The sequence below is a fragment of the Oncorhynchus nerka genome, linkage group LG15, assembly GCF_034236695.1.
Source record: "Oncorhynchus nerka isolate Pitt River linkage group LG15, Oner_Uvic_2.0, whole genome shotgun sequence".
NCBI lineage: Eukaryota > Metazoa > Chordata > Actinopteri > Salmoniformes > Salmonidae > Oncorhynchus > Oncorhynchus nerka.
The window spans coordinates 26,291,674-26,311,590 of record NC_088410.1 but is presented as its reverse complement, the minus strand read 5'-3'; the positions used below and the strand labels follow the sequence as shown (position 1 = coordinate 26,311,590).

The 19,917-nt window shown below is 43.7% G+C and overlaps 2 protein-coding genes across 5 annotated transcripts; one reads left to right on the top strand and one right to left on the bottom strand.

Annotated features, from left to right (window-relative positions):
* Positions 1 to 7,385: 7,385 nt before the first annotated feature.
* Positions 7,386 to 10,936, bottom strand: LOC115115418 (heme oxygenase-like). The gene is made up of 7 exons (XM_065001380.1): positions 10,790 to 10,936; positions 10,482 to 10,530; positions 9,828 to 9,939; positions 9,284 to 9,499; positions 8,728 to 9,000; positions 8,323 to 8,440; positions 7,386 to 8,122 (listed from the first exon to the last, which is right to left on the bottom strand). The coding sequence occupies exons 2-7, from the start codon at positions 10,526 to 10,528 to the stop codon at positions 7,995 to 7,997; spliced, it is 894 nt and encodes a 297-aa protein (XP_064857452.1). The 5' UTR covers positions 10,529 to 10,530; positions 10,790 to 10,936; the 3' UTR covers positions 7,386 to 7,994.
* A 2,420-nt stretch (positions 10,937 to 13,356) lies between these two features.
* Positions 13,357 to 16,010, top strand: LOC115117313 (HMG domain-containing protein 4-like). Of its 4 annotated transcripts, none has more exons than XM_065001381.1 (6): positions 13,357 to 13,413; positions 14,174 to 14,357; positions 14,554 to 14,690; positions 15,081 to 15,305; positions 15,474 to 15,602; positions 15,702 to 16,010. In XM_065001381.1, exons 2-6 carry the CDS (start codon positions 14,183 to 14,185, stop codon positions 15,744 to 15,746), a joined length of 711 nt encoding a protein of 236 aa, XP_064857453.1. In that variant the 5' UTR covers positions 13,357 to 13,413; positions 14,174 to 14,182; the 3' UTR covers positions 15,747 to 16,010. The 4 variants fall into 4 exon arrangements, with proteins under 4 accessions (XP_064857453.1, XP_029501639.2, XP_029501638.2 ...); XM_029645779.2 differs by lacking the exon at positions 13,357 to 13,413 and adding an exon at positions 13,420 to 13,589; XM_029645778.2 differs by lacking the exon at positions 13,357 to 13,413 and adding an exon at positions 13,596 to 13,993.
* Positions 16,011 to 19,917: the final 3,907 nt, after the last annotated feature.

Sequence of the window (19,917 nt, the reverse complement as noted above, 5' to 3'; positions counted from 1 at the left end):
TGAACAAAGGAGGGGGGGGGGGTCAAACGTAATGGTCAGTATCTGGTGTGGCCACCAGCTGCATTAAGTACTGCAGTACACCTCCTCCTCATGGACTACACCAGATTTGCCAGTTCTTGCTGTGAGATGTTACCCCACTCTTCCACCAAGGCACCTGCAAGTTCCTGGACATTTCTAGGGGGAATGGCCCTAGCCCCCACCCTCCGATCCAACAGGTCCCAGACGTGCTCAATGGGATTGAGATCCGGGCTCTTCTCTGGCCATTGCAGAACACTGACATTCCTGTCTTGCAGGAAATCACGCACAGAACGAGCAGTATGGCTGGTGGCATTGTCATGCTGGAGGGTCATGTCAGGATGAGCCTGCAGGAAGGGTACCCCATGAGGGAGGAGGATGTCTTCCCTGTAACGCACAACGTTGAGATTGCCGGCAATGACCGATGATGCTGTGACACACCACCCCAGAACATGATGGACCCTCCACCTCCAAATCGATCCCGCTCCAGAGTACAGGCCTCGGTGTAACGCTCATTCCTTCGACAATAAACGCGAAACCGAGACAAAACCGTGACTCATCAGTGAAGATCACTTTTTGCCAGTCCTGTCTAGTCCAGCGACAGTGGGTTTGTGCCCATAGGCAACACTGTTGCCGGTGATGTCTGGCCTTACAACAGGCCAACAGGCCCTCAGTCCAGCCTCTCTCAGCCTATTGCAGACTGTCTGAGCACTGATGGAGGGATTGTGCGTTCCTGGTGTAACTCGGGCAGATGTTGTTGCCATCATGTACCTGTCCCGCAGGTGTGATGTTCGGATGTACCGATCCTGTGCAGGTGTTGATACATGTGGTCTGCCACCGCGAGGACGATCAGCTCTCTGTTATGTCTCCCTGTAGCGCTGTCTTAAGCGTCTCACAGTACAGACATAGCCATTTATTGCCCTGGCCACATCTGCAGTTCTCATGCCTCCTTGCAGCATGCCTAAGGCACGTTCACCCAGATGAGCAGGGACCCTGGGCATCTTTCTTTTAGTGTCCTAAGTTTTCATAACTGTGACCTTAGTTGCCTACCATTTGTAAGCTGTTAGTTTAACGACCATTCCACAGGTGCATGTTCATTAATTGTTTATGGTTTATTGAACAAGCAATGGAAACAGTGTTTAAACCCTTTACAATGAAGATTTGTGAAGTTATTTGGATTTTTACGAATTATCTTTGAAAAACAGGGTCCTGAAAAGGGGAGGTTTCTTTTTTTGCCGGGTTTATATGCAGGCCAGACTGGCCAGTAATAGGTTGATACTGCCTATTTCTTTATTTCAGTTGCCTAATAGGTTGATACTGCCTATTTCTTTATTTCAGTTACCTAATAGGTTGATACTGCCTATTTCTTTATTTCAGTTACCTAATAGGTTGATACTGCCTATTTCTTTATTTCAGTTGCCTAATAGGTTGATACTGCCTATTTCATTTACCTAATAGGTTGATACTGCCTATTTCTTTATTTCAGTTACCGAATAGGTTGATACTGCCTATTTCATTTACCTAATAGGTTGATACTGCCTATTTCTTTATTTCAGTTACCGAATAGGTTGATACTGCCTATTTCATTATTTAATTTACCGAATAGTTTGATACTGACTATTTCATTATTTCATTTACCGAATAGTTTGATACTGACTATTTCATTATTTCATTTACCTAATAGGTTGATACTGCCTATTTCATTATTTCATTTACCTAATAGGTTGATACTGCCTATTTCATTATTTCAGTTACCTAATAGGTTGATACTGCCTATTTCATTACATGTATTCTCTGCTTAACAGCAGGCATCTTTATTCCTAAAGGCTCATAATTCTAGATACACACATATTAGAATCATTAAATACGTGAATGTCTTATATTTTGTGTTCATAATTAATCGTCTGTCTGAAATGAAAACCAGGACATGTAAATCCATGTAGTCCAAACGGATGTGTTGTGTCCTTCTATATGACATATGCAAATGTATTAGAATAAATCAAGAATACGAAAAGACTGTCTTAACATCATTTTCACGTGCTCAGCTAATAAACGAACAAACCAAAAGTATGCTTATAGTAGAATAAAATACATTTAGGTTCAATTGTATACACACATGTTGCATTTGAACAAAATGTTTGAAAAGCTCTTCATAAATAAGTCATCATTTTGAGTGAAACTATCCTGTAGACATGACATTATTTAAGCATTCAGAACAGTCTTTTTGGTAACATTAGGAATTAGAATACTGGAATGGTATTGAACCTTATGATGAGCCAAAGGTCAGTCAAGTTGGTCAGGGAGTTGGTTAACTTAAGATAAAAGCATCTGCCAAATTTCATATACAGCTCTGGAAGAAATGAAGACACCACTGCAAAACGATCAGTTACTCTGGTTGTACTATTTATAGGTATGTGTTTGGGTAAAATTTACATTTTTGGTTTATTCTATAAACTACTGACAACATCCAAATTCCAAATACAAATATTGTCATTTAGTGCATTTATTTGCAGAAAATGGACAGGTCATGGGTTCAGGTCAGGGTTCAGGTCTGGAGTCAGGGTTCAGGTCTGGAGTCAGGGTTCAGGTCTGGAGTCAGGGTTCAGGTCTGGAGTCAGGGTTCAGGTCTGGAGATTGGGCTGTCCATGACAGGGTCTTGATCTGATGGTCCTCCATCCACACCTTGATTGACCTGACTGTGTGGCATGAAGCATTGTCCTACTGGAAAAACCAATCCTCAGAGTTGGAGAACATTGTCAGCGCAGAAGGAAGCACGTTTTCTTTCAGGACAACCTTGTATGTGGCTTGATTCATGCGTCCTTCACAAAGACAAATCCAGCCTTGCTGAAACACCCCCAGATCATCACTGATCCTCCACCACATTCCACAGTGGGTGCGAGACACACTGTGGCTTGTAGGTCTCTCCAGGTCTCACACCCACTGTGACATTTGGTGGAGGAATTTGTGCGCCAGGAGTGACATAAAGTCACCCAACATCAATGTGAAAGACTGGTGGAGGGCAGGACAAGACACATGAAAGCTGGGATTGAAAATCAGGGTTATTCCACCAAATATTGATTTCTGAACTCTTCCTAAGTTAAAACATTAGTATTGTGTTGTTTAAAAATTAATATGAACTTATTTTCTTAGCATTATTCGAGGTCTGACAACACTGCATATTTTTAGCTATTTTGACCAATTGTCATTTTCTGCAAATAAATGCTCTAAATTAAATTTTTATTTGGAATTTGGGAGAACTGTTGTCAGTAGTTTATATAATTAAACAAAAATGTTAATTTTACCAAAACACATACCTATAAATAGTAAAACCAGAGAAACGGATCATTTGCAGTGGTTTCTTAATATTTTCCAGAGCTGTATATTACCTCTGCCTATCCTGCCATTCATTGTAATTAGACTGGTATAGGATTCATTCCTGACCAAGATGGCTGCCGTGTTTGCCCAATTATGGAAATTGGAGGGTTTATTGTCACATCTGCTCCTGCTACACCCCCTAGTGGACATTCGGTGTCTCCTTGACCTGCAGCCATTTCCCCAGTTCTCTCCCTCTCCCTCTTCTTCTCTCTCTCTCTCTCTGTGATTGTGTGGTTGGAGACAGGTGAGCTGGAGTCAGAGCAGTTCCCCACCAGCTGCAACCCGTTCCATAATCAAGACCTCTACAAATACTCAATCCTGCCACTTCCACTCTGCCAGATCGTAATCTCCATTCATTTTGCCGCTCTGATTGGTTCCTGTCTCCTGGTCCACATTTCACCACCCTGCTACCCTGTTCTGAATTCAACTCATCATCACTCCCTTGGATTCCCCTCTAGACCTGTTTGCCCTGTCTCAACCCAGCTCACTCCAACCTCAGCCTCCACATCGGGTTTCCTACAACTCATCCAAGCTTCCCTGGATCTGCACTTCATCTCTCCCTGTGTTGCAATAAATATCTTGGTTCATTCATCCCTGTTTCCTGGTCTGAGTCTGCTCTTGGGTTCCCCTGTGCTGCTCCGCTTAACATTTAGTAATTCAATAGGCTCTCTATGGGTTTACAGCGGCCCGCAGGACACATGGCAAATTAAATTGTATGATGACAAAAACGTCGCTTGACATTGAGCGCCATCAAGTGACGTCACTGTGTAAAACACCTCAATATTAGTTTATGAAGACAAATCACTTCATAGCCTATATCTGGCGTTGTGGCATACACATCTCTCTCCATTTTGTTTGTTTGACTACATAGGAAGTGATAAATAACAGGTCAAACGTGGCCCGTCATATCCCTTATAAGTTTGTATGAGTTCAAATGAATTGCCTGTTAGCGCTCTGCTCACTGGTTCCAGAGCTAATGATGGCCTGTCTTACAGAGAAGCTCATCAGAGAGTTCCTGACCCTTCATGGGCAGGCTGCACTGTCAACCGACATCACTGTCAATCACATGAGGGGATGGATCATCTTCAATGTTCAGAAGCCTTCCTGAAAAGGTGAGAGCGACCTCAAGGTCCACAGGAAGTCAACCTGTCCAACACTTCCCTGTTTAGCTAATAATGAAGCTAAATACATGGCCAAAATACGATAAGTCTCTTTGCTGAATATATGAAGCAAAGTGACTGATATTCATTCTGTTTTTCATTTATAGATTTCAGGAAGAGAGAGGCGAGAAATCCCTGCCTCGTTGAGCTGGTAAGAAATATACTTCACTTTATAACCAGCGAGATGTGAAAGATCCATAATAGCCTGATCAAAATGACATTGTCAAGTGTTCAAAATGAGTTGTAAATGCTTTCCTTCGTATAAACATTTGCCACTGCTAATATGCAACTCAATATCCCACTAAATTCAAACTCACAGACAGACATTGAAGGTGAGGAGTCGGCACAGGCTCGTTAACATCAAGCAGGATGTTTGGAGAGAGCTCAATGTGGAACGATGCCTGTCTCTCCGGTCTACTGGAAAGGAATGACCAGCTTCTCTTATCCCTGTTTGTGACTATGTTCAGTGTAATACTGTAGTAATAGAGGCATGCTGTGTGTTTCATAAGAAATACATGCAGTGCATTCAGAAAGTATTCATACCCCTTGACTTATTCCACATTTTGTTGTGTTAAAGCCCAAAATTTTAAATTGATTAAATTGCTGTTTGTCACCCATCTACACACAATACTCCATAATGACGAAGTCAAAACAGGATTGTAGACATTTTTGCAAATTTATTGAAAATGGAATATTTAAATATCTTATTATAGACTGCTGTTTTAACCTCTATCAATAGTCATAAGAGGAGCATTTAGAGATCACATGGAAAAGAGAGAAATACATGTTAAGTTCATTGTGGAGCAGAAGCAGCTCTTCATTGACAACGCAGAGAAACATGCCCAACCTGACATCAGGTCAGAGGAGATGCTCTAGGTGGAGATTCCACAGGAAGTCAGGGAGGTCGTGGAGAGCCTGGTGGACATGGGAGCAGGAAGAGACAGCACAAGGGACATCGTCCAAAGAGCCCTCACTGAAATCGGGACCAAGGTGACGAGCTGCCTCCAAGACCTTCTCGAAGCAGGTCGTGGTGCTCAGTTAAACCATCAGACATTATCTCCCAGGTAATTCTTCAAGTGACTTACAAACTCTTTTGGAACTGACTTTCTCTGAAGGTCACCCCTCTTTTGAAGGATGCAGAAGCTCTCCTATGATCCTTGTTATGGGCCAGGCCACGGGGGGGCAACTGGTCAACACTCTTCAGCAGTCCACAGATCCACAGGTGGTGAAGAGGGTTAAACCAAGGCCTTATACCCTTTAAAGGGTTAATACATTGTGTTATGATAAACTGTAAGGGTCTCCTCTTCAGGACCTCTCTGTGTGTGTGTTAACCTGTTTTGAGTGTTGTGACCTTCAGACACTATCAGAAGGTGTTTACGTTCAGACTCCTCCTGTCTGGATCCCACCGTGGTTATCTGGTTGTCCGACAACACAAGGCTGTCACAGACCTGATGAAACCAGCCACCTGTCAGAAGATGCTTACACTCGTTCCCCTTGTCATGACCCTGTACTTGTGATGAAAGGTCAAGTTTTGGTCCAACCCACTTCTGAGCTTTTAATTGCTGATAAGATGGTTACTGCTGTCAGGGGAGGTTAGATTTATTAAAATGTTGTTGCCAGGGAAACTCACGCAAGGAGGACTGGGAGAGGCTCTATGAGTTACAGGATGTCTTAGACATTTTGCAGAACTTGGGGAGAAACTATCATATACTGTTATATTGTACTCCGTACCAACTTCTGCCTAGAAATTGTATTACTAAAGGAGAATTTTTTAATGCTTAAACAACGAGTCTGTGTTTCCTTTCCATTACTAATGTATGTTTGATAATTATAGACCTGATCATTTGTTGAAGAAATTGACCAACAGTGGCCACGAACATCATGGCGAACCTGGAGGAGATACTAGGCCCCAGAACGGTGCCGGCGAGAGCACTTGGACTGGGATCAAAGACCTTCAACCTCTACGTGGTTTGCCGTGTAGCTTTGTGGATTGCTAAGAGTGTACCTGATCGGTTTGCTGCTAACAAGGAGGGACTTATTACCCAGAGTATGATGGAGAACCATGCTCTAAGTTCTTGTTCAAAGAAGACATAGCGCTGAAGAAGCAAGGTAAAAGCAACGCTGCTGTGTCAGACTGAGCCACTGACCTCTAGCTCGGCACCTGACCAGGGAGACATTAGAGCAGAAACACAGCAGAATGAGGAAGTTGGTTTCCCCGGAATCGGAACCCTCCCAAGCTGTTGTTTCCGACTGGCATTTAGACCTGGAGCCCATCCTACCACAGAACTATCTACAGCTGGTATAGGAGGCTGAGGCTAGAGAAGCACCTCGTTCTGATGCCACCAGCACCACATTCCAGACCATCAAATAAGATGACCAGCCTTCTCAGTCTTCGAGGACTGCGCTGGACAGGAAGTGGAGCATGACAAACCAAAGAAGATGAGGATTCGCAACATCTTCAGAAGGAAATGTAATGAAGGGGCTTCTAAAGCCTATTATCACCACAAGACTTGTATACTAGAAGAGAATTCTAACAGCCTGACATTGTTATCTAATTTGTCTGTTATTATTTGGGAAATAGAAGGATGGGATTTGGGCCTTAGCATTTCTGATTAGAAACCCCACAAGACAAGACTCTGTTCCACAGAACTGGAACAGCCTGATATTTTTTAGTTCCTATTTTATTGTTGTTTTCTTCATTTTGAAGTATATTAATTTAACTTTTTTTATGCACACTGATTGAGATAAAACGACATGTTCAATCTATATTGTTACTCTGTGGTTGGATGTTGATAGAGGAAAGGATTTTAAATCATGTAGACGATGAAGAAATGATCTGTGCATTTTATACCCCACATGGTATACTCTTTTTATTAAAAAATGTACAAATATATACAATATATACAAATATTTTTGTTGAACAAATTACAAACAGTATAACTGACTTTACAAAAATGGATTTGACAGGTAGAAATATTACAGTAGTAATGGCTAAATCTTGAGATTGTAAATGAAAAAGGATAGATTTCATTTTCACAGTGACATTGACAAATGATTCAGAAATTTCACAAAATGTTCAGGAGTACTAGTCTATTTCTAGTGTACTAGTGATTTTATACTGGTGGACATTGAGTCAGTACTGCCAGTCAGACACATGGACATGTATCAATATCATACACATCCTAACTCATAGTTTAATGTGGCTACATACAACACAGGAACTATAAGAATTTATATTACTAAGTTATTACTTACTTCTGTACAGTATTTAGTTTTTTTTAACAACTTTTAAAACTATTTAGGATCGACAACATTATAAAATATGGAGTCCTTCATTCTCTTTAAAGTCTTTAAAGTACAAAAATACTCCCAACATCATCTAAGTCTAGGGTAATCTTCTGTTATGGACGGATTCAACTTTGCTGAAAACACTTCTTTACAACTTTAAAAAGCATAGATTCCCATGCCAACCGTTGCCAGGGCGACACAGATCCCCAGCACCATTCTGAAGAGGGGTGATGCGTTGACCAGACTGGTCTGGATCTGAAGGGATCTAGCCGTTAGTTTCTCTCCTGAGAAAAGAGGAAAGGAGGAATTATTAGTATTATCTAACACACTAACTGCATAAGTACTAAATATCACCGTCATCATATTCAGTCGTGGGTGTGTGTGGTGTCTGTGTGTGTGGTGTCTGTGTGTGCGTGCGTGAATGCGTTCGCACATGCATGTGCCTATCCGTGTGTGTGTGTGTCTGCATGTGTGCGTAACTTACCATCAGCCAGTTTGGAATGTGTCGACGTGTGTCTTGTGCATCTATTTCTGGTTGTCGTATGCATGAGCTCACTTTCCCTCTCTGTCACAGACACCATCTTCTGAAGATCGTCAAAGACCTGCATCACAGACAGAGGCAAGACAACATCAGTCAAAGGTCAGTCATCTTATGTACGAAGTGCCAAGAAGCTCATTAAAAAAACCTAAATGGCACTTACTTATAGTTGAACACCAACCCTAATATCTAACCTTATATCCCCCTAAACCATGACTGTCCTGTTTCCCTATTCCTCGTCACCCCCCCCATCCTCCACTCCTCTCCTCCATCCTCCTCTCCTCCTCCACTCCTCTCCTCCTCCACTCCTCTCCTCCATCCTCCTCTCCTCCATCCTCCTCTCCTCCTCACCTGGATGTTCAACTCGAAGGCTCTGACAGCCTCCTCCAGCATTCCTTTCCTCTCCTCCTCCTCCAGCTCTATGCTGTTCATTCTACTCCTGTACAGCTGTTTGAACAGGTTGGGGCTGCTCACGCCCGGGAAGGAAAAGAACGACAGACCCTCGCCACCCTTCAGCCCCAGAGACTTCTGGGTAATGCGGCCAAGGACTTGTCCGCCAGATAGGTCGCCGAGGTAGCGGGTGTATGCATGGGCCACTAGGTACTCAGGGTTGTCTTTGCCGATCTGTGGAGGGAAGGAGAGAGAGAGTCAGTACAGTCATTGGTGTGAATGCACTATAAACACAGTCCAATTAACCATTTTTTATTATCTCAACTTCTAACGTTTGGCTGAATTTACATTAGATATTTGAAACCCCCATTTGCCCCCTTCATGGTTACTGTGTGGTGCTGGGGCAAAAACTAAAATGTGCACCCAGAGGAGGTCCCTGGACCAAGTTGGGGAAACCCTGTTATAAAGCATTATGGTACGATTCAACTTCCACAGACCAGTCCAGTTTAATACACACCTGTCTGAGTCTATGGGCATATATTTTAGTGGCAGCCGGTACAACAATCTTCTCTCTCCAGTCCTGCCCATAGAAATGCTCCAGGTCTCTCTCCACTGACTCCAGCCGTGCCAGTTCCAGGGGGAAGTATATAGGCGCGACACTCGGGTGGTTGGAGTTGTTGTCCAGAGCTTCCTCTAGTGCTTGATAGATCTCATAGAGGGAGCACAGGAGAAGCTGAGGAAAGGAGACAAGGAAAGGATATAAACTAGTGTTAGTCTCAATACTTCCATTATACACAAAACACAGTACCTTGACCCACAACAGTTGATAGCAGCACATGATAGAATGATGGAGCATGATGATGCATGGCGCTCCAGCTCGGAAAATGTTGCATGTCCACACGGAACATTCGGATCAACTGATGGGAATTACAGTGTAGATAAGGAATCACAAGACTAATTGCGTTCTACTTGCTAGTATCTCCATTTACTAACACGCAGCAGAGGTTTAAACAGAGAGATGAATCTTTGCCTCTGTTAATGATATGTTAATGATTGATTACCTTGTACTGTGTCAGACTGACGTTTCCTCTCTGGTAGGCCAGCATCAGCTCAGTGTTCTCTGCTCTGACATGGCTGTCCTTGGTCACAGCCTTAATCTGCTCAGACAGATCACTGTGGGAGAGAGAGAGGAAAACACATTAACAACCTGTATTCAACCTGTAAAGTTACAGCATTACTGTACTGTTCACACAGAGAGAGAGAAAGAGAGAGAGAGATGGGGGGGTTATGTTAACTTCTGTTTTCAACCTGTGATAAAGACTGTCTTACACACTGAGTGATGATTGACAGAAGGATGAGAGGGGAAATGCCCACTGACATATAGGACAGCTGGGTGACATATCACTTAGAGGTGGAAAACCAACACGGGTCTATCAATGGAGGCTAACTGCTAATGGGGATAAGATACTGCAGGTGACGGCAAGTAGATCAGAGCAATAGACACCTACTCAGAAGAACACCCCATGAAACGCTGCCTCTTGCAAAAGCAGCATGTTTATAAGACACTTAATAACACAAGAAACAGTTTAGTTTGTCTGAGCTCTTCATATGCTTGGTAGAGACCAGCACAGAGACAGCGTATGTTAACTGTCTGCTAAGTTCAATCAAAACACAGAAATCAGTAGCATGTATACTGTTGGCTGTAACAGCCTTACCTGTCTGTGAGCTCCACTTGTGTCTGCATCTTCTTGTCTGTCTCCATATCTGTATTCACAACAGAGAAAACCATCAATATGACTGAGATAATACAGTGTCATACTGTCTGAGCTATAACAGAGTATACCGTATAAACATGATATGTATGTTGACAAGAAGCCTTTACAATGATCACACATCAGATACTTGCATGTTGCTATATGACCCAAACAGGAATTGCAATGTCAGTTGCTATAGAAAGTTATGACTGAAAGCTATGACCCAGAAATGGCACAAAAGTCAAATTGTAAATCAGTTTTTCACTCACCAGTTCACAAGTTATACAATAGTTGGTCCTTTCTTTGTTGTTATATTCCCACAATGAGAGACTGTCTTCTCCTTCTCTCTCTTTCTTTCTTTCTTTCTTCCTAAGTGTACAATCCTTACTTTGTGTGCCTCCTCTCCGGTCTCTACCTCTCTTTATACTGGCCTCCCCTCCTCCCTCCCTCCCTTCTCTTTCACGGGTTAGCTGAGCTGAGAGAAACAGGAAGCAGTAACCCTGACTCAACAACAGCTCTGCTAGGGACAGCTATGGGAACATTGTGGAGGGAGGGACTAGGACTAAACATGACAGGGCAACTTTAGGAATACTAGTAATGGAAAACTGGGGGAGGAGGGACCAGCGCTTAACATGACAAGGCAACTTTAGGAATAGAAATGGAAAACTGGAGGGAGGAGGGCCCAATGCTTAACATGACAGGGCAACTTTAGGAATAGAAATGGAAAACTGGAGGGAGGAGGGCCCAATGCTTAACATGACAGGGCAACTTTAGGAACATAAATCGAAAACTGGAGGGAGGGACCAGCGCTTAACATGACAGCGCAACTTTAGGAATATAAATGGAAAACTGGAGGGAGGGGGGACCAAGAGTAAACATGACTAACTTTTTTACCACCCTGGAAAGAAGAGGGAGGAGTGAGGGAATAGCAATGGACAACTGGGGAGTATGGAGGGACTAGGACTAATCATGACAGAGCAACTTTAGGAACAACATGGAATGATGACAGGAATGTAGGCTAGGAGGAGGGATCAGAAGTCAGCACTAACTAAACATGACAGTGTAACTTCAGCACTCTGGGGAGCAGAGGGAGGAGTGTTGAAATCCAGACTCTGTGTAAACGACACAGCACAATCACATGACTATGGTGTGTTTTGTCAAGAAGTGGAAGTAATCTCATGTTTGATGATTCAAGTTTGCTACTTGAAGTTCGCTAGTTGGCTCTTTGTGTTAGGTTTACTGTCCATTATATATATATATGTATATATATATATATATATATATATATACAATCATATATATATGGGGCGGCAGGGTAGCCTAGTGGTTAGACTAGTAACCGAAAGGTTGCAAGTTCATATCCCGAGCTAATAAGGTACAAATCTGTCGTTCTGCCCCTGAACAGGCAGTTAACCCACTGTTCCTAGGCCGTCATTGAAAATAAGAATTTGTTCTTAACTGACTTGCCTAGTTAAATAAAGGTAAAAAAAAAATATATATATATATATATACATACATATTAAAAAAAGGTAATGAAATTCATGTGATTGAATACATTTTCCATAAACTCGTGAAATACTGTAAATTCCCTAACACTAAATGCAGAAGAGGTATGAACAATTACCCAATGTACAAGTCACATTGTGGTTTATGTGTCATTATTTTTCTGATACATAGCAACATTTCATAATGGACTCGCTGACATTGCACTCTCCTGATGTTCAAGTGCAATGTCTAGCTCAAATAAGACAGAGTCACAAACACAGTGAACTCAAAGTCCACTGTTCAAATACACACTTAGAACAAAGGGTTCCAAAAGGGTTCTTTGGCTCCTATGGGGACAGCTGAAGAACCCTTTAAGGTTATAACACCTTGTACTGTACTTTATAGTTGAGTATTATTTTGTTGAACTCCTCACCCTCCTTCCACTAGACTAACGTTAGTCTCTGTGGATGTACTGTACTTTATAGTTGAGTATTATTTTGTTGAACTCCTCACCCTCCTTCCACTAGACTAACGTTAGTCTCTGTGGATGTACTGTACTTTATAGTTAAGTATTATTTTGTTGAACTCCTCACCCTCCTTCCACTAGACTAACGTTAGTCTCTGTGGATGTACTGTACTTTATAGTTGAGTATTATTTTGTTGAACTCCTCACTCTCCTTCCACTAGACTAACTTTAGTCTCTGTGGATGTACTGTACTTTATAGTTAAGTATTATTTTGTGGAACTCCTCACCCTCCTTCCACTAGACTAACTTTAGTCTCTGTGGATGTACTGTACAGTACATTCAATTAGCATGGGTAAAGAAAGATGAATAGACACCTGTTGGTTTAATTGTTAACAGTGTAACCTAAATACTCTCCACTGTTTCTGTACACACAGTGTGCTGCAATGCTGTTTGACTTCATATCTGACTGCCAAGTTCAACCTCCCTCTCTCTGTCACAACAAAGCTCTCAATCATGCCTGGAAATGGCAGTGGCAATTTGGCAATGATGTATCACACTGAGAAGTAAACAACTATTACTATTTAATTCCCTCTTAGGTCTAATATCAGTTGATGATTCATATATGATATTGTTAATATGGTTATGCATTATAAGGGTATAATTATTCGATTTTGATGCCATAATATTTGATTTAAAGATTCATTTATTTAATGGAGAATAATCCATAACTGTAACTTTGTTGCAACCTGCAAGTCTGCAACAATGCAGCCAAATATATAGATTGCGTATAACTGGTGTGCTAAATTGTAGCAATAAAATAATTGGCCATAATGGTTTAGGACGTGATTTTCATGCGGAAGCAGTCAGCGATAAGAATATTGCTTTGAACGCTTACGGTGATTCAGCGACTATGTGGACGTGAGGGAAGGGGGAGCAAATGGGGTGAGAACGATTCGACCATTTCCTAAACACGAGTCCGCGGAATTTGTACCAGCAGGGACTCGCATTCCAATGGTGTTGAAATCATCCCACCAGCGAAGGAGACTTCAAATTCAGGAAATTATGGAGCAACGATTTACCACCTATAAATTGAGTAGAGTAGGCTAGCCTGACAGTCTGTGAGTAAAAACATAAAATTTAATCACACGGCAAAATTGTAACATACATTGCAATGTTTTGCAAATAATACTTTCACAAATAATACTGATTTTGTTACTCTTTGAAAAGTGTAGGCCAATGTCTCATTTTACGTAAACCATGCGCCTCCACCCACGGGGTGCGTTATCCTGCGCTTGTGAGCGCAGCAAACTTTGAACTCTTCAAAGATGGCGACAAGCGGTGGGTGAAGTTTGGAGATGGTCCATCAGTTCTTTGTCGACACATCGGAAAGCCAAAACGGAGCTCTCTTGATCAGCTACCAATTCGTTGTTGAAAAACACATAGCTATTTCATAATCGAAATTACCGCGAGTGGTTGAGCAACAGAGCCACCTCCGTACTGCGTTTACATTTGTGCGGAGCAGGTAGGCAGAGTGTTTAGAGGTGGTAGAATGCACCTGTTAGCAGGTTCAAATGCATGTTCTTGCCAGTGTGCCCAAGCAGCTTCTTTGCAATAGTAAAGTATATAGTATATTTGAACCTATACATTGTATCATGTTATGTGCATCGTTTCTAATGTCTATATTACTGCCTCTCTTTCCCAGGTGTAGAAGATGGAGGGAGAGGTGGGCCTTGTGACCAGCCGCAGTCAGAGAGAGAAGAAAAGATCCTACAAAGATTTCCTGAGAGAGGAGGATGAGGATGATGACCTAGTGGCGGATGAGGAACAACTTGTTGTCAAAGAACGCAAATGCAAGAAGTCCTACAAGAAGAAGAGGAGACATTCAGGTTTGGAACGCGGATACATCGTGAGCGTGACTATGAAATTTGGCTCAATGGCACCTTGTTCCCTACATAGTGCACTACTTTTGACCATGGTCAGAACTAGTGCATTATGTAAGGAATAGGGTGCCATTTGGGACACACATCTCCCTGTAATTTTGACTCAATCTCATAGGTGCTGCATCCGTTCCGTTCTTTACAGGTGACCACACCCACCCCCACAGTTGGACCAATGGCAGTGCAGGACCGGAGTTGTATGTTCTCTCCCATCACCAGTACGACCACCAGACCTGTGAATCACCAGACGAATGGTTGACAGAAGGGGAGAGATTTGAGGAAGTGAGTGAATAGGTGGGGTGAGTCTCCATTTTATGTCCTTGATTCCTTGCAGCCTCAGACGTTCTCCTCTAATGAGGTTTAAGAAGGAATCAAGGAGAGAGGAATTGAGATTCACCTGGGGACTAAGGCCTCTTTCTGGAGCTGGTTAGTAAGAGGAAGACCAAGTTGCCCTCTAGACACTGATCTAAGTTATGTCTAGCATTTCCCCACTAGTGATTAATGTTAAGGATATAGGGAGGGTGTACTGATCCTAGATCTGTGTCTAAAAGAGCAGCTTCTAGGTGTTATTGTGTAAAATGGACAGCAGAGGGCGGTGCTGGGTAAGTTTCCTTCCACTGATCTCCTTTTCTGCTTCTTACTCATCCCTTGTCCCCCCCGCTCCTCTCCCAGAGTAGGGAGGAGTCTACCATGCCTTCGTTCTGGATGTACATGGACGACCAGCAGAACGAGATAAGAGCGGAGGCCTCTACAGCTAGTTGCAGTCTCATGACCCCTGATACCACAGACTCACCCATGTTGACAGGGCCTGAGGTAGACCCAGTGAACGCAGCGGCCCACCTACAGCTGCTGGGGGAATCGCTGTCTCACATTGGCCACCGGCTTCAGGGAACTAAGGTGGGCTGGTTGAACACTGTTGGCTTCATTGTCCTCACACTGAAAGGCTACTGAATGCGGATTTGTCATGCAAGCATTGTTTGATTGAAGTTGCTGATAGTTTGATGAATCTCGCTCTCTTTCGCCCTGACCCTTTCCCTGTTGGTGTCTCTTTCTGTCTCTCTCTAGGAGATGATGGCAGTGTCAGGTAGTCTGTCTGTGTTACTGGACTCTCTACTGTGTGCCCTGGCTCCCCTGGCCTGTCTCACCTCTCTGGTCCCCGAGCTACGCAGCTGCCCTTCACACTCACACACACTGGTGAGGCTTACACACACACACACACACACACGCATTCAGTAGCTGTCAAATGATTAGGACCCTCACCACCCTCTTCTATTATCCCCATCTTTCCTCTAGGCAGAGACTCTGGACAACATTGCCTATGTGATGCCTGGTTTGTGAAGTCTGTCTGAGGAGAAGAGCCTTAACCAGGGCAAACAGGACGTTGTCATACTTTGAAGATGTTCCTTCCTGTCTGTTTGGGGCCTTTTGAAGGGATGGGGGATAAGTAAGCCGTTTGTTTTAAGAGGGGCTTTTAAGCGAACGTCCCAATCTGCACGTCCCGCTCTACTTTACCTCCAAAGTTATCTGGGTTCATATTGAATTTGAAAGATAAACCATTTGTTTAGTTTCATTTGTTCAATTAAAACGTGTTTTGTTCATGCACTCGTTTTGATATTTATCCAACTTGGCAAGAGCTTCTAATCAACGGTTCATGGATTATTGTTCCAGATGAAATACTTTGACTATTTAAGAGAATCATTTCCACTTGTTGAGCTCTGACTCATCACGTAAGACTGTCAGTGTCTGTTCTCACAACAGCCACATGTTTTTAGACTGTCAGTGTCTGTTCTCACAACAGCCACATGTTTTTAGACTGACAGTGTCTGTTCTCACAACAGCCACATGTTTTTAGACTGACAGTGTCTGTTCTCACAACAGCCACATGTTTTTAGACTGTCAGTGTCTGTTCTCACAACAGCCACATGTTTTTAGACTGTCAGTGTCTGTTCTCACAACAGCCACATGTTTTTAGACTGACAGGATGTCAGACAATACCGGAGGCGCCAGAGTGCTTCTTCTGGTTCTAGAACTGTAAAACACTGCAGTGGGTTTGGTTCTAGAACTGTAAAACACTGCAGTGGGTTTGGTTCTAGAACTGTAAAACACTGCAGTGGGTTTGGTTCTAGAACTGTAAAACACTGCAGTGGGTTTGGTTCTAGAACTGTAAAACACTGCAGTGGGTTTGGTTCTAGAACTGTAAAACACTGCAGTGGGTTTGGTTCTAGAACTGTAAAACACTGCAGTGGGTTTGGTTCTAGAACTGTAGAAGTGCCATGAATAGAGCCAATGTGATTCCTTGTTCTACATGTCAGAGGCATGTTTGTTCTACATAGCCTATTTCTCTGAACATTCCAAAACGGTGCGTCCTGCTGTACAGATATTCAACCACACCCGTAGAACTAATCTAGCTCGTAATGTACCATCACATATACAGTACCAGTCAAACGTTTGGACTCATTCCTGGCCTTTTCTTTACTTTTACTATTTTCTACACTGTGGAATAATAGTGAAGACTAAACTGAAATAACACATGGAAACATGTCGTAACTAAAAAAAGTTTAAGTCAAAATATATTTTATATTTGAGATTCTTCAAGGTATCCACCCTTTGCCTTGATTAACAGAATGTGACTGGCAGAACGGATGTTGTATGTGGAGGATGAGGGCTGCAGTAGATATCTCAGATGGGGGGGGGGAGTGAGGCCTAAGAGGGTTTTATAAATAAGCATCAACCAGTGGGTCTTGCGACGGGTATATAGAGATGACCAGTTTACAGAGGAGTATAGAGTGCAGTGACGTGTCCTATAAGGAGCATTGGTGGAAAATATGATGGCTGAATGGTAAAGAACCTCCAGCCGCACCCTTACCTGCCTTGTTAAACGGTCATTTCTGGAAGTTATTTACTTAATGCCTTTGAGGCAATCAGTTGTGTTGTGACAAGTTAGGGATGGTATACAGAAGACAGACCAAGTCCATATTATGGCAAGAACAGCCCTATATAAGCATAGAGAAACGACAGTCCGCCACTACTTTAAGACAAGGTCAGTCAATCTGGAACATTTCAACAACTTTGAAAGTTTCTTCAAGTGTAGTCGCAAAAACCAAGTGTTATGATGAAACTGTCTCTCATGAGGACCAGCACAGGAAAGACCCAGAGTTACCTCTGCTGCAGAGGATCAGTTCATTAGAGAGTTAACTGTCTCTCATGAGGACCACCACAGGAAAGACCCAGAGTTACCTCTGCTGCAGAGGATCAGTTCATTAGAGAGTTAACTGTCTCTCATGAGGACCGCTACAGGAAAGACCCAGAGTTACCTCTGCTGCAGAGGATCAGTTCATTAGAGAGTTAACTGTCTCTCATGAGGACCGCCACAGGAAAGGAAGACCCAGAGTTACCTCTGCTGCAGAGGATCAGTTCATTAGAGATAACTGGCTCTCATGAGGACCGCCACAGGAAAGACCCAGAGTTACCTCTGCTGCAGAGGATCAGTTCATTAGAGATAACTGTCTCTCATGAGGACCGCCACAGGAAAGACCCAGAGTTACCTCTGCTGCAGAGGATCAGTTCATTAGAGATAACTGGCTCTCATGAGGACCGCCACAGGAAAGACCCAGAGTTACCTCTGCTGCAGAGGATCAGTTCATTAGAGATAACTGGCTCTCAGAGGACCGATAACTGGCTCAGGAAAGAAAGACCCAGAGTTACCTCTGCTGCAGAGGATCAGTTCATTAGAGATAACTCTCTCATGAGGACCGCCACAGGAAAGACCCAGAGTTACCTCTGCTGCAGAGGATAAGTTCATTAGAGTTACCAGCCTCAGAAACTGCAGCGCAAATAAATGCTTCAGAGTTCAAGTAACAGACATATCTCAACATCAACTGTTTAGAGGAGACTGTGTGAATAAGGCCTCCAGGCTGTGTAAGGGCTATTTGACCAAGAAGGAGAGTGATGGAGTGCTGCATCAGATGACCTGACCTCCACAAACACCCAACCTCAAACCAACTGAGATGGTTTGGAATGCAGAGTGAAGAAAAAGCAGCCAATAAGTGCTCAGCATATGTGGGAACTCCTTCAAGACAGTTGGAAAAGCATTCCTCATGAAGCCGGTTGAGAGAATGCCAAAGAGTGCAAAGCTGTCATCAAGGAAAAGGGTGGCTATATGTTTTGATCTGTTAAACACTGTTTTGGTTACTACATGAATCTGTATGTGTTATTTGGTGGTTTTGATGTCCACTATTATTCTACATTGTACATTGTAGTCATTCAACTGAGACTGCTCTTCTCTGTATCACGGAGGCCCTCCGCACTGCTAAAGCTAACTCTCTCTCCTCTGCTCTCATCCTTCTAGACCTATCGGCTGCCTTCGATACTGTGAACCATCAGATCCTCCTCTCCACCCTCTCCGAGTTGGGCATCACCGGCGCGGCCCACGCTTGGATTGCGTCCTGCCTGACAGGTCGCTCCTACCAGGTGGCGTGGCGAGAATCTGTCTCCTCACCACGCGCTCTCACCACTGGCGTCCCCCAGGGCTCTGTTCTAGGCCCTCTCCTATTCTCGCTATACACCAAGTCACTTGGCTCTGTCATAACCTCACATGGTCTCTCCTATCATTGCTATGCAGACGACACACAATTAATCTTCTCCTTTCCCCCTTCTGATGACCAGGTGGCGAATCGCATCTCTGCATGTCTGGCAGACATATCAGTGTGGATGACGGATCACCACCTCAAGCTGAACCTCGGCAAGACGGAGCTGCTCTTCCTCCCGGGGAAGGACTGCCCGTTCCATGATCTCGCCATCACGGTTGACAACTCCATTGTGTCCTCCTCCCAGAGCGCCAAGAACCTTGGCGTGATCCTGGACAACACCCTGTCGTTCTCAACTAACATCAAGGCGGTGGCCCGTTCTTGTAGGTTCATGCTCTACAACATCCGCAGAGTACGACCCTGCCTCACACAGGAAGCAGCGCAGGTCCTAATCCAGGCACTTGTCATCTCCCGTCTGGATTACTGCAACTCGCTGTTGGCTGGGCTCCCTGCCTGTGCCATTAAACCCCTACAACTCATCCAGAACGCCGCAGCCCGTCTGGTGTTCAACCTTCCCAAGTTCTCTCACGTCACCCCGCTCCTCCGCTCTCTCCACTGGCTTCCAGTTGAAGCTCGCATCCGCTACAAGACCATGGTGCTTGCCTACGGAGCTGTGAGGGGAACGGCACCTCAGTACCTCCAGGCTCTGATCAGGCCCTACACCCAAACAAGGGCACTGCGTTCATCCACCTCTGGCCTGCTCGCCTCCCTACCACTGAGGAAGTACAGTTCCCGCGCAGCCCAGTCAAAACTGTTCGCTGCTCTGGCCCCCCAATGGTGGAACAAACTCCCTCACGACGCCAGGACAGCGGAGTCAATCACCACCTTCCGGAGACACCTGAAACCCCACCTCTTTCAGGAATACCTAGGATAGGATAAAGTAATCCTTCTCACCCCCCCTTAAAAGATTTAGATGCACTATT

What these genes read in the sequence shown, in the direction of transcription:
- LOC115115418 (XM_065001380.1), bottom strand. Translation starts at nt 10,528, where the DNA reads ATGGAGACAGACAAGAAGATGCAGACACAAGTGGAGCTCACAGACAG. An exon ending in TCAGTCTGACACAGTACAAG is followed by an intron (nt 9,500 to 9,827) that starts GTAATCAATCAT and finishes TCCTTTCCTCAG; the next exon opens with CTTCTCCTGTGCTCCCTCTA. An exon ending in ATGCCCATAGACTCAGACAG is followed by an intron (nt 9,001 to 9,283) that starts GTGTGTATTAAA and finishes TTCCCTCCACAG; the next exon opens with ATCGGCAAAGACAACCCTGA.
- LOC115117313 (XM_065001381.1), top strand. Translation starts at nt 14,183, where the DNA reads ATGGAGGGAGAGGTGGGCCTTGTGACCAGCCGCAGTCAGAGAGAGAAG. An exon ending in GAAGAAGAGGAGACATTCAG is followed by an intron (nt 14,358 to 14,553) that starts GTTTGGAACGCG and finishes CGTTCTTTACAG; the next exon opens with GTGACCACACCCACCCCCAC. An exon ending in AAGGGGAGAGATTTGAGGAA is followed by an intron (nt 14,691 to 15,080) that starts GTGAGTGAATAG and finishes CTCCTCTCCCAG; the next exon opens with AGTAGGGAGGAGTCTACCAT.